The sequence below is a fragment of the Oncorhynchus nerka genome, linkage group LG13 (genome assembly GCF_034236695.1).
Source record: "Oncorhynchus nerka isolate Pitt River linkage group LG13, Oner_Uvic_2.0, whole genome shotgun sequence".
Taxonomy (NCBI): Eukaryota; Metazoa; Chordata; class Actinopteri; order Salmoniformes; family Salmonidae; genus Oncorhynchus; species Oncorhynchus nerka.
In genome coordinates this window covers 85,160,930-85,186,580 of record NC_088408.1, presented here as the reverse complement: position 1 = coordinate 85,186,580, position 25,651 = coordinate 85,160,930, and the positions used below count along the sequence as shown (strand labels likewise).

General features: G+C 41.8%; 2 protein-coding genes across 4 annotated transcripts; one reads left to right on the top strand and one right to left on the bottom strand.

Annotated features, from left to right (window-relative positions):
- Window positions 1-12,390: 12,390 nt before the first annotated feature.
- On the bottom strand, window positions 12,391-17,778 carry LOC115140304 (large ribosomal subunit protein eL37-like). Its single transcript, XM_029678616.2, has 4 exons — window positions 17,689-17,778; window positions 17,051-17,186; window positions 16,615-16,699; window positions 12,391-12,497 (listed from the first exon to the last, which is right to left on the bottom strand). The coding sequence occupies exons 1-4, from the start codon at window positions 17,689-17,691 to the stop codon at window positions 12,428-12,430; spliced, it is 294 nt and encodes a 97-aa protein (XP_029534476.1). The 5' UTR covers window positions 17,692-17,778; the 3' UTR covers window positions 12,391-12,427.
- Window positions 17,779-17,875: 97 nt separating this feature from the next.
- Window positions 17,876-25,452, top strand: LOC115140303 (lipoxygenase homology domain-containing protein 1-like). 3 transcript variants are annotated; one of them, XM_029678615.2, is made up of 4 exons: window positions 17,876-20,356; window positions 20,915-21,076; window positions 21,743-21,823; window positions 22,189-25,452. In XM_029678615.2, exons 2-4 carry the CDS (start codon window positions 20,944-20,946, stop codon window positions 22,389-22,391), a joined length of 417 nt encoding a protein of 138 aa, XP_029534475.1. In that variant the 5' UTR covers window positions 17,876-20,356; window positions 20,915-20,943; the 3' UTR covers window positions 22,392-25,452. The 3 variants fall into 3 exon arrangements, 2 of the variants coding, with proteins under 2 accessions (XP_029534475.1, XP_064882866.1); XR_003865216.2 differs by having other exon boundaries at window positions 17,876-21,076; window positions 21,743-21,929; XM_065026794.1 differs by having other exon boundaries at window positions 17,876-21,076.
- The last annotated feature ends 199 nt before the right edge of the window (window positions 25,453-25,651 follow it).

The window sequence follows — 25,651 nt, the reverse complement described above, 5'->3', positions numbered from 1 at the left end:
AAGGTGTGATTTTTAAAATCAGTGTTATTTACTGATAGTGTCACGTTTGTCGTAAGGATGAGACCAAGGTGCAGCGTGGTAGACCTACATTATTACTTTTAATGAATGAACACCAAACAAAAACAACAAAACGAACAAACGAAACGTGAAGCTACACAACTAGTTCCGACAGGCAACTTAACATAGACAAGATCCCACACCAGAAAGTGGGGAAAGGGTCTGCCTAAATATGATCCCCAATCAGAGATAACGATAAACAGCTGTCTCTGATTGGGAACCATATCAGGCCAACATAGACATACAAAACCCCTAGACATACAAAAAAACCTAGACATACAAAAAACCTAGAGTACCCACCCTAGTAACACCCTGACCTAACCAAAATATATAGAAAACAGAGATATCTAAGGTCAGCGCGTGACAGATAGTTGCTGGTTGAAAATGCAATCTACACAGGACCTTCTAATCAGCAGGTTTGCATGGGCGGGAGTTTCGACTTTCCATGGTGACATTACTATGCGGCAAATTGGTTAATTGACCAATAAGAAAGATAGTTCCAAACCTCTCTGCCAATAATAGCTAGTCTTCAGTTTTCCTCTCCCTACTCTGCATTGCTGGTTAAGGGCTTGTAAGTACGGTAAGCATTTCACGGTAAGATATACACCTGTTGTATTCGGGTGCATGTGACAAATAACATTTGATTTGACTCAGACCACTTCCAGACAGTCCCAGCAAAATTCTTCCTTGAGAAATAGTGTTTTGCTAAAAATATATTTTTGTCCCTAATGGAAATCTATTACAATAAGGTACTTAATTACTACCCATGAAGGATTTGATATTGATATAGAAATGACTGCATTGGGCCTTTAAGCTGGAACTAGCAATGCTTTGACAAATATGCTGAGAATGGAATATCAACACAGAGTGTGTGAGAGCAACCAACCTCAACATGAGTAACCACAACAGCCACATGATGTGTGGTGGAGAGAGCAGATAAACTGTGAAAGGCTGTCATTTATCAAAACACGATGTTGCATGGAGTACTTCCAAAGAGACAATAGGGCTTGTTCACTGCAGTAATTGTCTTGTATATTGACCCAGGTCTGATTGCAATCTTACGTGACACATACTTTTACCAAATGTGTTTATGCCTCTTCCACAAACTACACTTTCATAAGATAGAGCCAGTAGATGCTCATGGACACTCTTAATGAACAAAAATGGGCATAGAGTTCGCGAGCAAGTTCATAAGCTATTAGGTTTCAGGGTCTGGGTTGAGCTAGTGGCCACACTTCCGTCCAGTCTACATTTCCGTCCATTCTCCTGTAACATGGCCATATAATGTCAGTAACTACACATACGTTGCCGTTCTGTGCTGTGCATCACATTACAGTAACAAGGAAACATAAAGCTGCTTTAAGTCAACAGGACGCACGCCAACATCAATTCTCTGTCCTGTGTCTCCTGGGGGCTATGACACTGACTGCTCAGCATCAGGGCACATCTGCTGTCAGCTACAGATGAACAGGACAGTAGACCACTACGTCATGATTATTATAGCATTATACATGACAGAGACCAGAAACGATGGAATGGTAGAGATGATAAAACCGCAGTAATGTGCATAAGCTGTCTTTCTCAGGTAGTGGGGAGAAAAGACAAATCTAATGTAAAGAGGAAGACCAGGCAATGGTTGAAACCCTGTAAAAACAACACTTTTTTCTCAGGGTACAGGTGGTAATGGTTTATAACAGTGTCATTCATTTTAGGCATGTAAAATCTGTAAATAATTAGTATTTCACCAATTGAGGCACTCATTCAGTGCTGTAGCCGAAGCCATACAGTGTTAGCAGACCAGGGAGGGAGAAGATGATCTAAAAAGCTTCAGGAATTTGTCAACCTTCTGACTGTGTTAAGCCCTACACAAACATAGTTTGGACTCAGAATACAGGCTTAATTCATGGGGTTCAGAACAGTATTAAACACAGCCCGTTCCCATGAAACCAGTTATTAATTACATGTTACATGTTGATCCTCATTGTTGTGTAACATTAACCAAAGCAAATAGGAAAGTCTTAGGCGCTCAAGATGACCTGCATAGAATCAGAAAGTAAAGCCCATCAGATATGGGCTATAACAATGTGTTAAAGATCTCGCTTCAGCAAGATGTGAACGCATTTACCTCCATACAAGAAAAACATATTCAGCAATAGAGATGCACCCAAGGGAACAGAGGGAACGTGCAGAAGTGCCCATCGAGTCGAATACACACATTGAGGTCAACAGTAAGAATAAACTAATTTGACTTGGCACTTACTCTTCAATGTCATTTGGTTTGAAATGGTCTTCCATTATTGTGTTCAGATTAAGTGTCATTAAACACCTTCACTTGCGTCATTGTTACCCCAAGAAACCAAGAGGCCAAAAATGTACATCTGTTGTTTAGGTTCCAAGAAAACGGACAGGGTAAAAACCTTTTGATAAAAGCCATGAATTATTTGGTGTCATTCTTGTTATCGAGGTCAATGGAGTTGAAAGGGGGAACAGATTCAGTTCATGTACAGTGGGATAAAAAAGTATTTAGTCAGACACCAATTGTGCAAGTTCTCCCACTTAAAAAGATGAGAGGCCTGTAATTTTCATCATAGGTACACTTCAACTATGACAGACAAAATTAGAAAAAAATCCAGAAAATCACATTGTAGGACTTTTAATGAATTTATTTGCAAATTATGGTGGAAAATAAGTATTTGGTCAATAACAAAAGTTTATCTCAATACTTTTTCGCCCCACTGTAAATCCATGATAACGGACCTTTTAACTGCTTAGGCTTCAGACCTCTTCAGCGGACACATAATAAAGCAATGGGTAATATTATATTACAGTCAGTAGATGGATAAACCTTTATTATTACTGACATCCACTTCCCTGTCCCAAAATTAGGGAAGTACTGTCAGTGGTCATATTTACAGAGTATACATTATTTGTTTGTTTGCATGTAATTCAAGACAAAATGTCAAAGAAAATATATTGCATACATACTTATGCACCACAGCGAGCAAAGACAAGTAAGTAAGGCTATATTAGACCTGTAGAAAAGTACAGCAATACAGTCATGTGACTAACATACTGGAAACACACAAGCATTTCCCAGCTAAAAGCTAGTGTACCAGCCAACTCCGGTCTCCACTCAGTGATTTTTGGAGACGATTTCAGACTTTCACAAGAGACCAATTTGAGTATGTTTTCGTTCATTTTTCATCATGATTATTTTCAGACGTTACCTAGCAACCAGAGTGCAGAATTCCCCCATTTTCCCCACATGATTAATCACCCATTACAAGCGTTATCAATGTATTTAACCACTGAGCCTTTCCAGATACTCTGAGATGCTTCTTTACTCTGGTCAAATGTCATATGAACTCTTGGAAGTGCTTGGCAAGTTGTCTGGACCATATTGTATGTTTATATAGTGCCCATGTTGTATGGCCCTGGGCATGGTGTCCTGTCTCTCTATATGAGAGTACCCAGTGTCCCATCATACCAAACTCTGGCCATGCCCAGGGCCAGCCAGCACTGACTGCAGTCTGATTCCCAACTGTGTGTCTGTTTTAATTGCGGGTTCTCATAAGACTGATGTGAAACAGTATTTGTTGGGGAATAATATTTAACATGGCTTCCCTCCCTTCAGGTGTGTGATTGAATGAGTGATATAAATGTCTGACAGCCAATGGGAAGTGTGGGAACCTTATAGTAAGCAGTGAACATGGGGAACTGGATCTAGTGAAATGGTCACCCTGGAAGACATAGGAAAACAACAACTGGTCATAAGTTCATCAGCTTTCAGACACCCTGACATGTTTTACGAGTTAACATGAACTCAGTGACTTACCAATAAGCAAAAGAGAACATTTCTGACTTTTTATATATATATATATATATGGGAACAGGGACTTATTGTACAATCAAACTATTGTGTGTGTGTGTGTTAATGTACTCTTTGCAAGCTATTTCAGAACTTGGTACAGTAAAAGCTTCAAACACTAATGTACTATATTATTGTGAAATAATGAATTTAATCATTTGATCAAATGTCATAATTTGGATAAAGCTCTGCCATATCGGTCTATGGTTGAAGTCAGCTGTCAGCTGTGATGCCTTACCCCTCCAACCTTCTTTCTCACACTCGTTTCCACTGTTTGATTCAAATTGTAAGTGGCATTGATCAACACCAATGGTAAGTGCTTTACCAGAGGTTGGAAACAGATGACAACTACGCTTACTCACACGCTGTATCCGATGTCGCCTCTAAGTGTGTTAGCGGGGAGCTGGGCCTAGCAAATACGTCAAGATCTAAGGGACTGCAGATGTGGGTTGAAGTCCTCCAATGAGGGCCATGCCAAAAAGGTTTCTGGAGAGGGAGAGCCTTTAAAAGGACTCATATTAGTGTCCTCTCTCTCTCCTTCTCTTCCAGGATTGTGGTCACAATGAGTTTTACAGGAACTGAGATCTCCTCCACTGTTGCGGTTGCCTCGGATTACATCCACCCTCCTTAATGAGGGAAACCTGACCCTTCCGTCAAACAGTGAAGTCATGCTGCTATGATAAGGATATATATTTCATTATACTTAGAATAGCTGAAGAAGAATAGAATAAGCAATGTGCTTGGCTGTTTTTCATTGTATTATCATATTAATCATGTAATACAGAGATACTTTCTCAGCAATGTACTTTGAAATGTCAGTTTAACATCTGTTACAGTTCACCTGGAACCCTAAACAGATTTCCTGTTGAGTATTCACTGGTTGAGGATCAGGTTTTGGAATCTAACAAATTGCCGTCTCATCCAGGGACATGCTGAAACTTGTGCTACACACACTATAAAATACAAGGTTCGATCCTCCGGCTTAGGTGTGCTAATCGGGAATTCACCGTGACTGAGATGTGAAATACAAATGAATAAACCTACCAATAAGTCCCCCTGAATGTGATGAGCAAACAAGGCAATGGGGGACCAGACATTCCAGTTTACTCACTTTGAGCTGATGTGAACATAAAAAAGAACATTGCTGCCTAATAACAAACCTGGGTTTGATAATCAATAATGACGTAACCAACATTAGGTTCAGTCAATATACATTTGAAGGTTTGATCATTCTGAACTTTGCACTAATAACAACCCCAGACCTTCTGTGCCAGTGGTTTCTTTATTCAACAATTTCAAAGGACAAACATCTAGGGCCCACATCCTTTGTAGCAACATTCACTTGTTTCCTTTCAGTGAAATTCCAAACTGCAACGACCCTGTCCCACAATAAGAGTCAAGCTGTTATGCATCTGAGTGGTTGGCGTATCTTTTCCCTTATCTATCACACACATCAGAGGTAAACCATCTTCTGAACATTTCAAATAGAACTCAATGCACTGTGAGGAGTTTCTACCGGAATTAAGATGGCCATGACAGCTAGGTCTAAGTGTTTGGGTTGAACTCTTAGTTTTAAACCATTTGGTTGTGTAAACACTCCCAGAACACTTGAATCAGAGTGGAAACTAAAGGAGTAGCCTAAATAAAACAAATGTGTTAGGTTCTAAATGAACCGAGTAGAAACTCACAGACGATTAGTAAAGCTCAAACCAAGTTTATTCACTCAAATGGTCAGACAGCTGAACAGACAAAGACATGTTCCCACCAGAACAAGTATATACATCCCAATTTAGGTGAAGTATCCTCCTTCCTTCTAAACATTACATCTGTATTGCTAGGCAGGAAGTGATGCGGGTATTAAACTGTTCCTTCTCCCTTAATGTGACCGGACCTTTCAAGTTTAGAAGTCAGAACATATCAGGCTGTTCGATATGGAATCATTGGTAGGCTGTATTACCCCTCTACAAAAGGGACCTCTGAAGTCCAGCTACCTTTTGTACTTAGTTGATGCTGACATACTGTTAGGTTCTAAATGAACCTAATAAAACTCACGGACACTTAGTAAAGCTCAAACCAAGTTTATTCCCCCATTAGGTCATACAGCTGCATAAGACCAAGACATGGTTCCACCAGTGGTAGTATATATACCCCAACTTGGGGTGGAATCTCCCTCTCCTTCCTCCCTTAACGTGACCTGACCTCGGCCCCCTTCCTCACTAAACCGAATCTCTCCACCACTATCAGTGCCTGTCAGCATGTGATCGTGTTTCCTTCACTCAGTACATTCCAAGCTTAATTGTCGCCACCATACACATTCCTCCTACAGACTAACTTATGTTGTAGGCCCTAGACCATAGCACTCTATTTCAATAGGATACCTGATAATTAACACTATTACAAGTTTGAGTCAGAACCCAGAATCCATCAACACCAACAGACTACATTGGAGTAAAATCCCTCATGTTTTATGCACTTCGTATCAAGTTGTCTTTTAAAAAGTGTTGTCTTCTTGCAACACTGTCAGTAAGAAAAACAAAATGCAGGTAAAGTTCCTCCTAAGTGCTGACAGACACATGCCATCATGATGCTTATCATACTCTCTCCTCACCCGTGTCCTCTAGTTTGAAAATGTTCCAGAATAATTAAACAACTTACCCTAACCTGAGAAACCACATCATCAACTGTCATAGCTGTCACTATCAAGGGCTTTTACCCAAACGCTCTGGCCGACATGACTGACACGTTCTTCTCCTTTCCTGCTGTGATAAACTATCTTCATTTCCGCCTCTACATCCTGTATGGACTAACCACAGTGTTTATTTTGAATGTCTTTTTAGAGTCTTCATTGTAAAGACGACCAGCTACTTTGTTATGATGAAGCTCCTTCTGGATTCTGATAGAAAAAAAAGCATATACAGCCATGGAAATCCAATTCAGTTGGAGATCAACTATGCCATGGGCTAATGTGAAACTGGATAAGATGGAGAACTTTCACTGTAAAGCAAAACACCACTCCCACCTTATACGGGGTCAGCTACTAATATCAGGGACCTAGATTCCAAGTCAACATTTTCTGCCAAGCGTCTCCAAAAGTCACATGGACATGTTCAAATGAAATAACACTCCACTACCACCTACAGTTGAAGTCTACATACACTTAGGTTGGAGTCATTAAAACTTGTTTTTCAACCACACCACAAATTTCTTGTTAAACTAGTTTCAGCAAGCCGGTTAGGACATCTACTTTGTGCATGACAAGCCATTTTTCCCCCCAATTTTTTTTACAGACAGATTATTTCACTGTATCACATTCCAGTGGGTCAGAAGTTAACATGCACCAAGTTGACTGTGCCTTTCAACAGCTTGGAAAATTCCAGAAAATTATGTCATGGCTTTAGAAGCTTCTGATTCACTCAAATTACGTCAATTAGCCTATTGGAGGTGTACCTGTGGATGTATTTCAAGGCCTACCTTCAAACTCTGTGCCTCTTTGCTTGACATCATGGGAAAATCAAAAGAAATCAGCCAAGACCTCAGGAAAAATAATTGGAGACCCTCCACAAGTCTCGTTCATACTTGGGAGCAATTTCCAAATCTGTACAAATAGTATGCAAGTATTAACACCATGGGACCACGCAGGCGTCATACCACTCAGGAAGGAGACACGTTCTGTCTCCTAGAGATGACCGTACTATGGTGCGAAAAGTGCAAATCAATCACAGAACAACAGCAAAGGACCTTGTGAAGATGCTGGAGGAAACAGGTACAAAAGTATCTATATCCACAGTAAAACGAGTCCTATATCGACATAACCTGAAAGGCCGCTCAGCAAGGAAAAAGCCACTGCTCCAAAACTGCCATAAAAAAGCCAGACTACGGTTGGCAACTGCACACGGGGACAAAGATGGTACTTTTTGGAGAAATGTCCTCTGGTCTGATGAAACAAAAATAGAACTGTTTGGCCAGAATGACCATCATTATGTTTGGAGGAAAAAGGGGGGGGCTTGCAAGCCAAAGAACACCATCCCAACAATGAAGCACATGGGTGGCAGCATCATGTTGTGGGGGTGCTTTGCTGCAGGAGGGACTGGTTCACTTCACAAAATAGACAGCATCACGAGAAAGGAAAGTTTGGTGGATATATTGAAGCAACATCAAGATAGTCAGGACAGTCACGTTAAAGCTTGGTCGCAAATGGGTCTTCCAACTGGACAATGACCCCAAGCATACTTCCAAAGTTGTGGCAAAATGGCTTCTGGACAACAAAGTCAAGGTATTGGAGTGGCCATCAAAGTTCTGACATCAATCCTATAGAAAATCTGTGGGTAGAGCTGAAAAAGCATGTGCGTGCGAGGAGGCCTACAAACCAGCTCTGTCAGGTGGAATGGGCCAAATTTCATCCAACTTATTGTGAGAAGCTTGTGGAAGGCTACCGGAAACATTTGACCCAAGATGAACAATTTAAAGGCAATGCTACCAAATACTAATTGAGTGCATGTAAACTTATGACCCACTGGGAATGTGATGAAAGAAATGCTGAAATAAATCACTACTAATATTCTGACATTTCACATTCTTAAAATAAAGTGGTGATCCTAACTGACCTAAAACAGGGAATTTTTCCTAGGATTAAATGTCAGGAATTGTGAAAAACGTATTTAAAAGTTTAAATGTATTTGGCTATGGTGTATGTAAACTTCGACGTCAACTCTACCTTTACACTAAAACACACAAATGCGGTCAACAATCAAATGTAGACCGCATTATCTTCCAAGAGAATTCTCTTCGATTATAATCACAGCCGTATATATCCCCCCCAAGCAGACAGACACATCGATGGCTCTGAACGAACTTTATTTAACTCTTTGCAAACTGGAAACCATTTATCCGGAGGCTGCATTCATTGTAGCTGGGGATTTTAACAAAGCTAATCTGAAAACAAGACTCCCTAAATTTTATCAGCATATCGATTGCGCCACCAGGGGTGGTAAAACCTTGGATCATTGTTACTCTAACTTCCGCGACGCATATAAGGCCCTGCCCCGCCCCCCTTTCGGAAAAGCTGACCACGACTCCATTTTGCTGATCCCTGCCTACAGGCAGAAACTAAAACAAGAGGCTCCCACGCTGAGGTCTGTCCAACGCTGGTCAGACCAAGCTGACTCCACACTCCAAGACTGCTTCCATCACGTGGACTGGGACATGTTTCGTATTGCGTCAGATGGAAATATTGACGAATACGCTGATTCGGTGTGCGAGTTCATTAGAACGTGCGTCGAAGATGTCGTTCCCATAGCAACGATAAAAATTCCCAAACCAGAAACCGTGGATTGATGGCAGCATTCGCGTGAAACTGAAAGCGCGAACCACTGCTTTTAATCAGGGCAAGGTGTCTGGTAACATGTCCGAATATAAACAATGCAGCTATTCCCTCCGCAAGGCTATTAAACAAGCTAAGCGTCAGTACAGAGACAAAGTGGAATCTCAATTCAATGGCTCAGACACAAGAGGCATGTGGCAGGGTCTACAGTCAATCACGGACTACAAGAAGAAACCCAGCCCAGTCACGGACCAGGATGTCTTGCTCCCAGGCAGACTATAAATAACTTTTTTGCCCACTTTGAGGACAATACAGTGCCACTGACACGGCCTGCAACGAAAACATGCGGTCTCTCCTTCACTGCAGCCGAGGTGAGTAAGACATTTAAACGTGTTAACCCTCGCACGGCTGCAGGCCCAGACGGCATCCCCAGCCGCGCCCTCAGAGCATGCGCAGACCAGCTGGCCGGTGTGTTTACGGACATATTCAATCAATCCCTATACCAGTCTGCTGTTCCCACATGCTTCAAGAGGGCCACCATTGTTCCTGTTCCCAAGAAAGCTAAGGTAACTGAGCTAAACGACTACCGCCCCGTAGCACTCACTTCCGTCATCATGAAGTGCTTTGAGAGACTAGTCAAGGACCATATCACCTCCACCCTACCTGACACCCTAGACCCACTCCAATTTGCTTACCGCCCAAATAGGTCCACAGACGACGCAATCTCAACCACACTGCACACTGCCCTAACCCACCTGGACAAGAGGAATACCTATGTGAGAATGCTGTTCATCGACTACAGCTCGGCATTCAACACCATAGTACCCTCCAAGCTCGTCATCAAGCTCGAGACCCTGGGTCTCGACCCCGCCTGTGCAACTGGGTACTGGACTTCCTGACGGGCCGCCCCCAGGTGGTGAGGGTAGGCAACAACATCTCCTCCCCCGCTGATCCTCAACACGGGGCCCCACAAGGGTGCGTTCTGAGCCCTCTCCTGTACTCCCTGTTCACCCACGACTGCGTGGCCACGCACGCCTCCAACTCAATCATCAAGTTTGCGGACGACACAACAGTGGTAGGCTTGATTACCAACAACGACGAGACGGCCTACAGGGAGGAGGTGAGGGCCCTCGGAGTGTGGTGTCAGGAAAATAACCTCACACTCAACGTCAACAAAACTAAGGAGATGATTGTGGACTTCAGGAAACAGCAGAGGGAACACCCCCCTATCCACATCGATGGAACAGTAGTGGAGAGGGTAGCAAGTTTTAAGTTCCTCGGCATACACATCACAGACAAACTGAATTGGTCCACTCACACTGACAGCGTCGTGAAGAAGGCGCAGCAGCGCCTCTTCAACCTCAGGAGGCTGAAAGAAATTCAGCTTGTCACCAAAAGCACTCACAAACTTCTACAGATGCACAATCGAGAGCATCCTGGCGGGCTGTATCACCGCCTGGTACGGCAACTGCTCCGCCCTCAACCGTAAGGCTCTCCAGAGGGTAGTGAGGTCTGCACAACGCATCACCGGGGGCAAACTACCTGCCCTCCAGGACACCTATATCACCCGATGTTACAGGAAGGCCATAAAGATCATCAAGGACATCAACCACCCGAACCACTGCCTGTTCACCCCGCTATCATCCAGAAGGGGAGGTCAGTACAGGTGCATCAAAGCTGGGACCGAGAGACTGAAAAACAGCTTCTATCTCAAGGCCATCAGACTGTTAAACAGCCACCACTAACATTGAGTGGCTGCTGCCAACACACTGTCATTGACACTGACCCAACTCCAGCCACTTTAATAATGGGAATTGATGGGAAATGATGTAAATATATCACTAGCCACTTTAAACAATGCTACCTTATATAATGTTACTCACCCTACATTATTCATCTCATATGCATACGTATATACTGTACTCTAGATCATCGACTGCATCCTTGTCACTAGCCACTTTAACTATGCCACTTTGTTTACTTTGTCTACATACTCATCTCATATGTATATACTGTACTCGATACCATCTACTGTATGCTGCTCTGTACCATCACTCATTCATATATCCTTATGTACATATTCCTTATTCCCTTACACTGTGTATAAGACAGTAGTTTTGGAATTGTTAGTTAGATTACTTGTTGGTTATCACTGCATTGTCGGAACTAGAAGCACAAGCATTTCGCTACACTCGCATTAACATCTGCTAACCATGTGTATGTGACAAATAAAATTTGATTTGATTTGACATGTAGATATAAAAAGAGCCATTAAGGTTTCCATGCAGGAAAGCCTAATGGACATCTGCTCTGGCAAACTGAGTGTCACCTGTGAGCTATAGAGCAAGGAAGGTCAACTCTAGCCCTCAGGGCCGAAGAGGTTTCACTTTTATCCCCCATCCCTAGCAAAACACTGCTGATTAAACTAACTGCATCCTAAACTGAAGATCATTAGTAGAAAATTGGTGTCAGGTGTGTTAGCTGGGGCAAAAGTGTGACACCAATCAGGCCCCAGAGGACAGGAGATGCCCATCCTTGCTTTCGAGGATGTATAGGTTTGGGCCTATTGAAAACAGACAGCATAATGTTTGGTTAACCACAAGGATCACCGCCTGGATAGCAGCCGTAGTGAAACCCTTTGAATTTACTGACAAACATAGTGATTTGTAATAAATGTATTGAATCAGATTACTGGTTACCATAGCAGTTAGTCTCACTCCATGGAGTCACTGAGACCCATGACATTTTCACATCTTATCTAGTAGTATGAGTTGTGGGAAATATATTTCTTGATAGAACTGCTAAATACCTATGTTTTTTTCCCCATCCTTCGTGTCTCCTTTGTCAAATCACAATACTGTGACTCCCTAAACATTTTTCTGCCTTTGAGTGTTATACTTCAAAGGCAGAAAAATGTTTAGCATAACAGTGGATTATTTCAGATGTTTGTTTTGTTGACCATGGAGAAATGTGTCCCTCTGCTGGTTGCAGGAAAACCCTTCCATCAAACAAGTTCTAGTGATAGAACTGAAAGTCCCATGACTTACTGGTTGCTGCTAGGGTTATTGTCAGAGATAACATTTCAATGTTGTTTATCTTCATTGTATAACTTAGAACTGACCAAAGAGGACGAGAGGCGATGAAGTTGTCATTTTATGATGACTTTATTTCAGACTCAGATTCTAAGAAGAGCTGGAGGCAGCCACTGCTGCTCTCTTGGGCTTGGGGACAGTTCCCTCACGGAATCCATTCCTGGAAAAGACCAGAGAAAACACATTGAGGAAGCATGACAATGAATTGTAAACTATACTGAACTAAATATAGAAAACACAACATCTGCTATCTGAGCAGCTAACCGATCGCTGCAGCTGTACATAGTCCATCGGTAAATAACCCACCCAATTTACCTACCTCATCCCCATACTGTTTATATTTATTTACTTTTCTGCTATTTTGCAGACCAGTATCTCTACCTGCACATGACCATCTGTTCATGTATCACTCCAGTGTTAATCTGCAAAATTGTAATTATCCGCCTACCTCCTCATGCCTTTTGCACACAATGTATATAGACTTTCTTTCTACTGTGTTATTGACTTGTTTACTCCATGTGTAACTCTGTTGTCTGTTCACACTGCTATGCTTTATCTTGGCCAGGTCGCAGTTGTAAATGAGAACTTGTTCTCAACTAGCCTACCTGGTTAAATAAAAATTAAATATGAAGTGTTGGTCCCATGTTTCATGAGCTGAAATAAAAAAAACGCCAGAAATTTCCCATACACACAAAGGCATACTTTTCGCTCAAATTTGTTTACATCCCTGTTAGTGAGCATTTCTCCTTTGCTATCAAGAAGTTGATTAAACAGCATGATCATTACACAGCTGCATCTTTACTTTTTATTTAAAGAGGCAAGTCAGTTAAGAAATTATTGTTTACAATGACGGCCTACCAAAAGAAAAAAGGCCACCTGCAGGGACAGGGGCTGGGATTAAAAATTTAAAATACATCAAATTAAAATAAGACAAAACACACATCACAAAAAAAGACATTACATAAAGACAGACCTAAGAAAACATAGCATGGCAGCAACACAATATGACAACATGGTAGCAACCTTGTGGTGGGGACAATAAACAACCACACAAAAAGGTGCAGTTTTGTCACAACACAATGCCACAGATGTCTCAAGTTGAAGAAGCATGCAATTGGCATGCTGACTGAAGGAATGTTCACCAGAGCTGTTGCCAGAGAATTTAATGTTTTTCTCTACCATAAGCCGCATCCAATGTTGTTTTGGAGAAACTGATGAAACAGAGTTTGCATAACCGAAGATTTTCTGCAAACTGTCGAAAAATGGCTCAGGTTAACTCATCTGCGTGTTCGTACCGGGCAGATGGCAGAACAAAGAGCCCCATGGTGGCCATGGGGCTATGGTATGGGCAGGCATAACATTTACATTTAACATTTAAGTCATTTAGCAGACGCTCTTATCCAGAGCATAAGCTATGGAAAACGAACACAACTGCATTTTAAAATCGATGACAAGTTGAATGCACAGAGATACCGTGATGAGATCCTGAGGCCCATTGTCGTGCCATTCCTCGTCGCCATCACGTGTTTCAGGATGATAATGCATGGCTCCATGCCGGCAATGATCTATACACAATTCCTGGAAGCTGAAAATTTCCCAGTTCTTCCATGGCCTACATACTCAGACATGTCCCCCATTGAGCTCGTTTGGGATGCTCTGGATCGATGTGTACGACAGCGTGTTCCAGTTCCCGCCAATATCCAGCAATGTCACACAGCCATTAAAAGAGTGGGGCAACATTCCACAATCAACAGCCTGATACACTATGGAAAGATGTGTCGCACTGCATGAGGCAAATAGTCACACCAGGTTCTGATCCATGGCTCAACCTTTTTTTATTTTAAGGTATCTTTGACCAACAGATGCATATCTGTATCCCCAGTCATGTGAAATCCATAGATTAGGGCCTAATGAATTTATTTCATTAACTCAGAAAAATCTTTTAAATTACTGCGTTTATATTTTTGTTCAGTGTACACACACATACAGTGCCCCTTACTGGGTCTCAAATGTTTTTACAGGTAGGTAACCCCATCCATTACGAACATGTGCCACATGCTAATATTCCTTTCTCCCAAGTGGCGCAGCTGTCTAAGGTGTCACTACAGAGCCTGGTTCGATCTCGGGCTGTATCACAACTGGCCGTGATCGGGAGTCCCATAGGGCGGCGCACAATTGGCCCAGCGTCAAACGGATTAGAGGAGGGTTTGGCCGGGGTAGGCAGTCATTGTAAATAAGAATTTATTCTTAACCGACTTGCCAAGTTAAATAAAAAAATATGATATTTGATACCTTTAAAATCTTCAGATCAATTACAAATATTTTCCAAATAAATAGCCTACCACATCGGCAATAACATGGAAAGTTCCATTTCTGCATTTTTTTTTTAAATGTACATTTAAAAAAAAAAAATGAAATATCACATTTACATAAGTATTCAGACTATTTACTCAGTACTTTGCTGAAGCACCTTTGGCAGCAATTATAACCCCGAGTATTCTTGGGTATGATGCTTCAAGCTCGGCACACCTGTATTTGGAGTGTTTCTCCCATTCTTCTCTGCTGATGGGGAGCATCGCTGTACAGCTATTTTCAAGTCTCTCCAGAGATGTTAGATCGGGTTCAAGTCCGGGCTCTGGCTGGGCCACGCAAGGATATTCAGAGACTTGTCATGAAGCCACTCCTGCGTTGTCTTGGCTGTGTGCTTAGGATCGTTGTTCTGTTGGAAGGTGAACCTTCACCCCATTCTGAGGTCCCGAGCGCTCTGGAGCAGGTTTTCATCAAGGATCTCTCTGTACTTTCCTCCCTGACCAAGACCCTTCTACCCGGATTGCTCAATTTGGCCTGGCAGCCAGCTCTACGAAGGGTCTTGGTGGTTCCAAACTTCTTCCATTTAAGAATGATGGAGGACACTGTTCTTGGAGACCTTAAATGCTAAAGACATTTCTTTGGTAACCTTCCCCAGATCTGTGCCTCGACACAATCCGATCTCAGAGACCTACGGTCAATTCCTTCAACCTCATGGCTTGGTTTTTGCTCTGACATGCACTGTCAACTGAGGGACCTTATATAGATAGACAAGTTTGTGCCTTTATAAATCATCAATTGAATTTTCCACAGGTGGGTGCCAATCAAGTTGTAGAAACATATCAAGGATGATCAATTGAAACAGGAAGCACCTGAGCTCAATGTCGAGTCTCATAGCAAAGGGTCTCAAATACTTAGTGAAAAAAACAGATTCCTTATTTACCTGTCATTGTGGGGTATCATGTGTAAAAAAAAAGTTGACTAAGCAAGTCAGTTAAAGAACAAGTTGTTATTTTACAATGACTGCCTAGCCCGGCCAAACCCTCCCCTAACCCGGATGATGCTGGGCCAATTGTGCGCCGCCCTATGGGACACCCAATCATGACCGGATGTGATACAGCCTGGATTCGAACCTTGGTCTGTAGTGACACCTCTTGCAGAGACGCAGTGCCTTAGACCGCTGCATCCATGTGTGTGTGTGTTAACTATTTAACTGTACTAGAATGCTTACTTGACCACTAAAATGTAAAATATCTGTTAACGATATCTTTTTATTTGGCAAGGAAAATATTCATTATCGGTATCGGCCAAAAAGTCATATCGGTGCATACCTAGCTGTAACAAAATGTAGAAAATGTCAAGGGGTCTGAATACTTTCTGAATGCACTGCATTAAATAAGCATTCCAATTTGGCATTCACGATATCAAAGGTAAAATGATTAGTCAGCAAGCACTTCAGTCACTCACAGCAATGGGCACTTGTCAAATTATGGCAGTGACACCATTTATAACGCAGAAAAACACATTTCATGAGTAGTTTAACAGTCACCAACTCCAAATAAAACCAACATCACCTTCCTTCCTGGTGTATTGTAAGATGATCATATCTCAACAAACAAAACTAGAGGGTTCAACCCAGCACTGAAAAGCATCTGTGCAGAGCAACCTAATCCACCTTGGCAAAACTAGCTAGCGATATCATATTGGTTACATTGGGCCAATTAAGGACAGACAAGATTCGTCTCAACTGATTCCGCAGGGGCAAATTAGGTGCTTCTCTGCAGTTAAAAATGATACCAATTTCACATTCAACAAACAAAAAAAAGCAAGCTTTGGAAAAATGGAGGTACATACTCCTGCCTAAAGAACAGCTCATCTTTGTATTCCGATGAAACATTTTCTTCTGTTTGCACCTGATGTATTATGCAAATCAGCCCTGAAATTCATTGCAGGGAGGATGTTGGACTCACCTGAATCTGCGGTAGACAACCCTCAGGTGTCTGATACGGCCAGACCCGGTGGTGTTGCGTCTCTTGGCCTTGGCACTCCAGTTATCTGCAAGTGTAAGGATGAGCGTGTTATAGAATCAATGAAGAGCAAAACCGCTGTACAGACACATACATCAGCGTGACAACATGGTCAGCTTGACCAAACCCCCACAAAACAAAAGTCTGGAAGTGCAAAAAGTCACTATTGCATGTGAGGACATCTGGAATTTTTCAGCTTGTTTGACATATGCATCACTGGAAACTTTTGACAGGTTAAGCTCTGGTAAGTTGACCTGCAGCATCCATCCATCTATCCATCTAGTGTCACTGATAGTCCCTATTGGTAACATGAATGGACTGCACTGACTGATCAAATTTTACTAAACTATCTGCCAAGACAACAGCACGAGCCACTCACACTTTCTCTTGCGCTTTTCGGGGTAGCCACACTTTCCGCAAGAGGACTTTTGAAGGTGGTATGCCTTGGAGCCGCACCGACGACACAGGGCATGCGTCTTGTTGCGACGTTTACCAAATGATGACGTTCCCTTCGTCTGTGACACAGGTGAAAACACATTTATGGTGACCAATTAGAATTTACAGTTCATTCAAAACAATACAAGATGGCTGTATACGTTAACTACATGCTAACGTCAACAGGCTAATGTTGAATGATGCTAGCTGGTTCCACCTGAGAAAACTAGCTACTTTCCTTGTTTTGTAGGATGACATGGACATACTAATGAATGCTATTGTCAAAATCGTTTCATTTATGGGGACAAATAATAGCAGCCAATTTGAGATGCTGATTGAAAATTATTTGGAAGATACCCATCTACTTTGAGCGTCTGCGACATACAGTAGCTAACGTTAAGTGTTTGTTACGTTAGTTTATTAATCGGGTTTGTAGCGATTATGAAACTAACACCATGAAATACTGAGGTCTGCCATAATTCAATGCTTTCATCTTCACAACAAACATGTAGTTGATCAAATGAGAACGTTAATTAAAGAGGATGATTTCAGATTGTCATGTTACACTGCATCCGCGCTTACCATCTTCTTGCCGAAGTAGACACGATAGAGGACGGAAAAGGGTATTGAGTTGCAGTAAATTCAGTCCGTACTTATTCCGGTGCAGCAAACTGGTATGCTGTAGCGACACAAGAGCAGAGAATATTTGTTCCTTCACTAGCAATTGAAGTCACTAAATGAATACTGTATGTTTAAATGTAAGTAGCATATTCTGGTATACAAGTTGTATTGTATTATAAACTGGTTACCAACATAATTAGAGCAGTAAAAATATATGTTTGGTCATACCCGTGGTATAGGTCTGTGTGGATGGAGCCCTGAATGCTGATTGGCTGAAAGCTGTGGTATCAGACCGTATACCACGGGTTTGACAAAACAGATGTTTATGGCTCTAATTACATTGGACACCTCAGGGGTTTGTTGTACAGTTGAAGTCCACACATTTTCTATTGGATTCAGGTCAGGGCTTTGTGATGACCACTCCAATACCTTGACTTTGTTGTCTTTAAGCAGTTTTTCCACAACTTTGGAAGTATGCTTGGGGTCATTGTCCATTTGGAAGACCCATTTGTGACCAAGCTTTATCTTCCTGACTGATGTCTTGAGAAGTTGCTTCAATATATCCACATAATTTTCCTTTCTAATGATGCCATCTATTTTGTGAAGTGCACCAGTCCCTCCTGCAGCAAAGCACCCCCCCACAACATGATGCTGCCACCCCTGTGCTTCACGGTTGGGATGGTGTTCTTTGGCTTGCAAGCCTCCCCCTTTTTCCTCCAAACATAACATTGTTCATAATGGCCAAACAGTTCTATATTTGTTTCATCAGACCAGAGGACATTACTCCAAAAAGTATGATCTTTGTCCCCATGTGCAGTTGCAAACCGTAGTCTGGCTTTTTTATGGTGGTTTTGGAGCAGTGGCTTCTTCCTTGCTGAGTGGCCTTTTAGGTTATGTGGATATAGATACTTTTGTACCGGTTTCCTCCAGCATCTTCACAAGGTCCTTTGCCGTTGTTCTGGGATTGATTTGCACTTTTCACACCAAAGTACGTTCATCTCCAGGAGACAGAACTCATCTCCTTCCTGAGCGGTATGATGGCTACGTGGTTCCAAGGTGCTTATACTTGCGTACTATTGTTTATACAGATGAACATGGTACCTTCAGGCCTTTGGAAATTGCTGAACCAGACTTGTGGAGGGTCTCCAATTTTTTTTCTGAGGTCTTGGCTGATTTCTTTTCATTTTCCCATGATGTCAAGCAAAGAGGCACTGAGTTTGAAGGTAGGCCTTGAAATACATTCACAGGTACACCTCCAATTGACTCAAATTATGTCAATTAGCCTATCAGAAGCTTCTAAAGCCATGACATAATTTTCTGGAATTTTCCAAGCTGTTTAAAGACACAGCCAACTTAGTGCATGTAAACTTCTGACCCACTGGAATTGTGATACAGTGAATTATAAGTGAAATAATCTGTCTGTAAACAATTGTTGGGAAATATTACTTGTGTCATGCACAAAGTAGATGTCCTAACCTTCTTGCCAAAACTACAGTTTGTCAACAAGAAATTTGTGGAGTGGTTGAAAAACTAGTTTTAACGACTCCAACCTAAGTGTTTGTAAACTTCCGACTTCAACTGTATATGGCCAATATACCACGGCTAAGGGCTGTATCCAGGAACTCCGCTTTGCGCCTTGCAGAAGAACAGCCCTTAGCCGTGGAATATTGGCCATATTCCACACCCGTCGTGCCTTATTGCTTAAATATACCACAGCTTTTAGCCAATCAGCATTCATGCCAGCTGCCAACTTAGCCTCGAGAGATAGGAACAGCGACTGTTAGTGGCCTGTCGAGGCCACTGCCACAACTCTGTCCAGAAAAAGGAGGAAACATTTACAGTATAATTTTCTTCTCCCTTGCTTGTGCCTAGCATTTGTTAACTTCTGTCTTTATGCATCTGTTTCAGGACTTTCATCATGACTACATGGAAGTTGATAGAAAGATTTAGGAGGTCATGTTTTTTAATGGTCATCTGGTGGTCATTTAATGGTCATTATTATAACTTAAATGTCATCAGAACCCAAAATATAAGCTTGTTTTAGTCCATTGTTTGTAAACAAAGTAATTGTAAACAAACACTGTATTGTCTCAAAACATTAAAACGATAATGTTTATATCATGGATGGTTAGTCCCTGCATCCTTAGCTCTGTCAATTTGAGAGTGGTTACTGGACATTTCTCCAGCCTCATCCCTCAATGTGTTTACCAAAGCAATGGCAGAGCGACAGAATTTTCTGGCATGTTCTCGATTTTCACATGGGCTTTCTCTTCTGGTCAGGTGACAACCCAGTGGTAATAATTTTTATGAGGTTAGTGGCTGTTTCAGGTGGGTAAATATAGCAGGAGAAGGCTGCCCCAGCCGCCCTGCAGTCTGCTCTACCCAGGAGTTTGTGTGGGTAAATATAGCAGGAGAAGGCTGCCCCAGCCGCCCTGCAGTCTGCTCTACCCAGGAGTTTGAGCAGCTCTAGCCCCATCCTGCCGGTGAAAATGATTCACTGCGTTGTCAGAACGGGCGAAACGTGCGGAGGAGTGACCGACAGAAAAGTGTTTCTCACCATCTACGGAGACCTGGGAGACACGGGAATGCAAACTCAGCAAGTCAGAGCAACAGCAAAAAGTTTGAAAGAGTATGTGTGTTATTATTTGGTCACACTTTACATTAAGTTGCAAAGATACCATGTAGTTTACCGTGTTGTTTCATGGAATACTAAAACCAAAGACAGCACAGTATTGCTAAAATCGTGTCATTTCAAAAGGTTAACTAATTAATGCAAAGTGTGTCTGTTTCTGAATTCCCTAAAGCCTCTCTCAGTCCATCATAGTGATTAAGAGCAGTCAGGTTGATTTTACTTCACTACATGTGTCCCTTTTCTATTTGTCTCGCCCTGGTGAATAAGTTCTCCATCGAGGTGGTGGATCTCGGCCAGGTGTTTAAGATCCGTATCCGCCACGACAACTCGGTTAGTGCTATCCGGGAATCCTTGGGACGTCCCTACCCTACACCCTAACCATAACCATAACCCCTACCCTTACCCTAACCTTAACCCTTACTTCAATGGGGTGATGTCAGAGTTGGGACGTCCCAAGGATCCCGTTTAGACTTTTGCCAGAGAGGAAGTAGAGCTTTTGTGGTAGTCTACCTCTCACTCTGTCTCTTTTTCTCTCCCACGGCTGGGTGATAATAGCGCCACCCCAGAGAGCTGCTGGTTGGTGGATGAGCTGTCGGTTGTCGTGCCGACAGAAGGCATCAAGTACATCTTCCAGTGTAAGTGCTGGTTGGCCAAGGACAGAGGCAATGGTCTCATCACAGACTGTTCAACATACTAGACACCAACATCATCCGGAAGGTGAGTTTGTTAGAGCAATAACACACTAAATACCATTATATTACTGAGAGGAGCTTTCAGTTTGTCCACGTACTTGTGATGCTCGTTCAAATCAAATCAAATCAAAGTTTATTTGTCACGTGCGCCGAATACAACAGGTGTAGAGCTTACAGTGAAATGCTTACTTACAGGCTCTAACCAATAGTGCAAAAAATGTGTTAGGTGAACAATAGGTAAGTAAATAAATAAAACAACAGTAAAAAGACAGGCTATATACAGTAGCGAGGCTATAAACCAGGCAAGTCAGTTAAGAACAAATTCTTATTTACAATGACAGCCTACCCCAGTCAAATCCGAACGACATTGGGCCAATTGAGCGCCTCCCTATGGGACTCCCAATCACGGCCGGATGAGAGACCATGGAACCAGGGACTGTAGTGACACCTCTTGCACTGAGATGCAGTGCCTTAGACTGCTGCGTCACTCGGGAGCCCTAGTGTCTGTGTTTACCTATGAGAACTGGCTGTCGAAAACCAAAGGGCCCAAAAGGACTAAGATCTGTGAGCTGGCAGCGGTGCTATATGAGATAATAATAATTTGGTGGTATGTTTGTCCTATTGGTGGAGAAGTGGAGAGAACCACTGACATCATCTTGTCTTTAATCTCCCCTATCCACCTTTGTTCCAGGCACGGGCACTGATGCCAACTTGTTCCAGATAGTATTTGGGAATTACAGGGACACTGGTACGCTGGCACTGAAGGAGGGCGGTAAGCAGATACAAGTTTGAGTGAAAGTCCAAAGATGTGTTCCGCTTCCCAGACATCCTCATCTTGGGAGAGTAGTCCAAGATCTGCGTGTGGCACGACAACAAGAGTAAGGAGCAGGTTTTCATATGCTATGCCATTTAGTTTCATCACTAACGGTAATGATGGTGGTGTAACAGTGGCTAAATAGACTGAGACAGGACACAGGAGGATCTTTCTCACTTTTCATTGATTGATTTATTCGCAACAGCAGTTCTGTACACAGGATTTCCAGCAAGGGAAAACAAAACTAAGTCTTGAAGTAGCTGATTGGTGATGATTGGTATAGAGGCAAGAACATAATCCATTCTAACCTGTGTTTTTCTCAGGTCCTGCCCCAGGTTGGCACCTGGAGTACATCAATGTGATAGATGAGACCATGGGCCAGAATTTCCGTTTCCCATGTGACCCCTGGCTGGCCAAGCATGTCGACGACGGGCCGATCATGAGAGAGCTGGCCTGCGCCAACAACTACATCCTGGTCTTCAGTGACAAGACCAATGAGTTAACCTCTGACCCTGATGTAGGCTAGTGATGACATGACCAAAGATGTTATATGAATGAAGATGTCCCACTGGGCACAGTTGTCAGTTCAATGCCTCGTTTTGATTTACATTTGTTTGTCAACTAACGTGAATTCAACATGAAATCCCTCCCAAAATTCACCATGTCATTGGATTTAGGTTAAAAAAGACAAAATGCCCTAACATGGATGACTTTTTGCTAATCCAATTAGTTTTACAAGTTGATTCAATGTTGGGGTGATGTGATGTGGAAACAATGTTGAATCAACCAGTTTATTCCCATTGGGGTACCACTCAGACCGTTTGCTATTGAACAACAATTGTCTGGGGTGAAAAAAAAGAAATGAGGTAAAACTGATTTAAGTTGCCCTGCATTAAAGTCCCCGGCCACTAGGAGCGCCGCCTCTGGATGAGCGTTTTCCTGTTTGCTTATGGCAGAATACAGCTCATTGAGTGCGGTATTACTACCAGCCTCGTCTATCGTGGCATGTAGACAGCTATGAAAAATACAGATGAAAACTCTCTAGGTAAATACATTTTTTGAAAAATGTAATCATCCTTAAAACAGGTCTTTTCAGCATTTTAGGGAGTTTATTTGAAAAACACATAGAAAAAGATCATATACAATCAGACAATAAATAAAACAGGAGACAGAACAGTTTGGGTTAAGCTATGCAAGTTTTTGCATCCTCATTAGTAATAAATACAGTACAAAATCCATCAAAAGTGAACCTAAAGATTTTCCACAACATTCACCGATCCATGTTATTCTTCATTATAATGTAGCTATTGCTTTTCATGTTATTGGTAAATACTTCTAGTGTCTATAAAATACTCCAGCTCATAACACATTGCGCAGTTACAGCAAAACAACAGTGTGTTGTACAAAGATGGCCACTTCCCTTTAATCACTGGCAGGTTAGTTTAAACAGTTTATCAGCAGCAAAGAAACATATCTGTAATATTCAAGAAGGTACAGCCTCATATTAAACACGTCTACAGCTTCACCCATGTGCACATATGAAAACCTGAGGAGGACATGCATTAGAAAGCTTGTGCTTTAGGATTCTACTGTTCATTCCCCTTCACCAGCTTGAGTTATTATACTATACACTTTTAGCAGTAACAACCCAGTATACGGTCTGCAGAGGACAAAGGTAAGGCCAGGTTGTCACTATTTACCACATCCAAAGTCATAAAAACTCTGTCTACTTCTACAATTTCTCATGTCCTGATGATGGTCAACTGACCGAAAGCTCAGCTAAAATTAAAATACATTTACATCTGACTGGAAGTGTGCAGAGACTTTTTCCTGTTTCTACAATTGATCTTTTAAAATGTGATTCTAAACTTTACCCGGTCCACACTACTAACCTTATGCCAAACCTTAAATTAATACCAAAAATATGATTTTTGTTTTCATACATTTTTATTATAAAGCCAATTTTGACTTTGTGGCTGTGGTAACTAGAGACAACCATAAGGCCAGGAGTTTTTTCCAGACCATGTGACCTGACCAGGAAGTAGACATGGGGTAAAGACAGTGACAGCAGGAAAAATTAAAATAAGACCAGTCAGCTTCATTCCAATGAGATATATGTAAGATGAATACATTGTTATTATTAAGAAAATGCACACAGAAAACAGGTGGTTGGCTTATTATACCCAGGTGTAAAACTACTACCTAGAGTATCACACCAGAAAAACACAAGATCAATAGCTCAAGTTTATCATGTTAGCCACCTTCCTAACCTAACCACACAAACACAGCATTTGCCAGCAATACAAAGTACCTAATAATGCAGTTATTAATTCATATGGGAAGAGTTAACATAGCTGGACAGAGGATGCTATGGACGTATGCTCTGAATGGAGACACCCAATATCCAGATATAATATGGTGACATATACAACCGAGGTCAAACAAACTGTGAAACTGGTAATGATCCGGGATAAATATGAAAAATAAAAGTATCATATTTCCACTATGCCAGTGAGGAGTTTAGCCATGCTAGGAGTGCAATGACCGAGGTTTACATGCTGAAACACTTGCACCTGGTCAGTCTGTTCACTAGATTAAAGCAGAGTGTGGGAATCTTCTAAATGGAATGGAATGAAGATCAACAGCACCACGTTGGCTATAGACAGAGCCCGTTACACCTTGTCACCCTTCCAAATGACAATAAAACACAACTTGCATGAAAAGCATCCCCACCAACCTATGCATAATGAGGTATCCCCCCAACATCTTGTGTTATTTCCACTCCAAATTATTGTGAAATACTTAAGGCATTTCAACTCAGAGCCTCCTATGTGAAGTAGCAACCCTCCTTGTCTGTCTGTAGTTTTTTGGATGGAAGGGTTTGGACAAAGGGAAATAAAAAACACAACACACAGTCAAGTCAACCACCAAGAGAACACAAGGAAGCATGAAGATACATGTAACCGAACACAAGCTAAGCTAGAACAAGGAGACCCCACACCACCAAATCTATTTCAGACAACGCCATAGTGCATTAACAAAACAAGCTAGATTATTGCAACAATAAATGTTTTCTGCAGCATTGCAGCCATTTCTTCAAAATGGTAAGACATGGACAAGGACTTGGTCCAATGTCCAAATTAGCATGAGTGCTCAAAACAAATTGATAGAAAGAAAACTGAAATGAAGAAAGGACTAATAACAAATCAAATAATTCTAAATACTAAGAATAATTGTTTGGTATTTTTAAATTATTGGCTTTTTCTCCCTTTAACCCTCTTTCAAGTGAACTACACCAACATGATTCATGCACGATATAGGGAAAACAGCTTCCATCACTGAACAGTTTACAGTTGCTCTAGCAATACCATACGACTACCATCATGGGGGACCATCTTACACATTCCAGAACACAGAACAAAGGCTTACGAGTTGGATCTCTCCCTGGGACACCAGCTGTATTCTTGTATCGAAAAACGGGAACAACTGAGATTGAAAGGAAGGGAACCGAAACACAATGGAGGTTGTTTGCTATGTACTGTATAAATCACATGGGTTTGTTCTGTAGGCAATAAGGTCCTGGTATACACTATCATTCAAAAGTTTGGGGTCACTTAAAAATGTCCTTGTTATTGAAAGATTTTTTAAAAATGTGTCTATTAAAATACCATAAAATTGATCAGAAATACAGTGTAGACATTGTTAATGTTGTAAATAACTATTGTAGCTGGAAACTGCAGATTTTTTAAAATGGGATATCTACAGAGGCCCATTATCAGCAACCAT

What these genes read in the sequence shown, in the direction of transcription:
- LOC115140303 (XM_029678615.2), top strand. Translation starts at nt 20,944, where the DNA reads ATGAGCTGTCGGTTGTCGTGCCGACAGAAGGCATCAAGTACATCTTCC. An exon ending in ACACCAACATCATCCGGAAG is followed by an intron (nt 21,077 to 21,742) that starts GTGAGTTTGTTA and finishes CCTTTGTTCCAG; the next exon opens with GCACGGGCACTGATGCCAAC. An exon ending in GCTGGCACTGAAGGAGGGCG is followed by an intron (nt 21,824 to 22,188) that starts GTAAGCAGATAC and finishes TGTTTTTCTCAG; the next exon opens with GTCCTGCCCCAGGTTGGCAC.
- LOC115140304 (XM_029678616.2), bottom strand. An exon ending in CGAAAAGCGCAAGAGAAAGT is followed by an intron (nt 16,700 to 17,050) that starts GTGAGTGGCTCG and finishes TTACACTTGCAG; the next exon opens with ATAACTGGAGTGCCAAGGCC. An exon ending in GTTGTCTACCGCAGATTCAG is followed by an intron (nt 12,498 to 16,614) that starts GTGAGTCCAACA and finishes GGTCTTTTCCAG; the next exon opens with GAATGGATTCCGTGAGGGAA.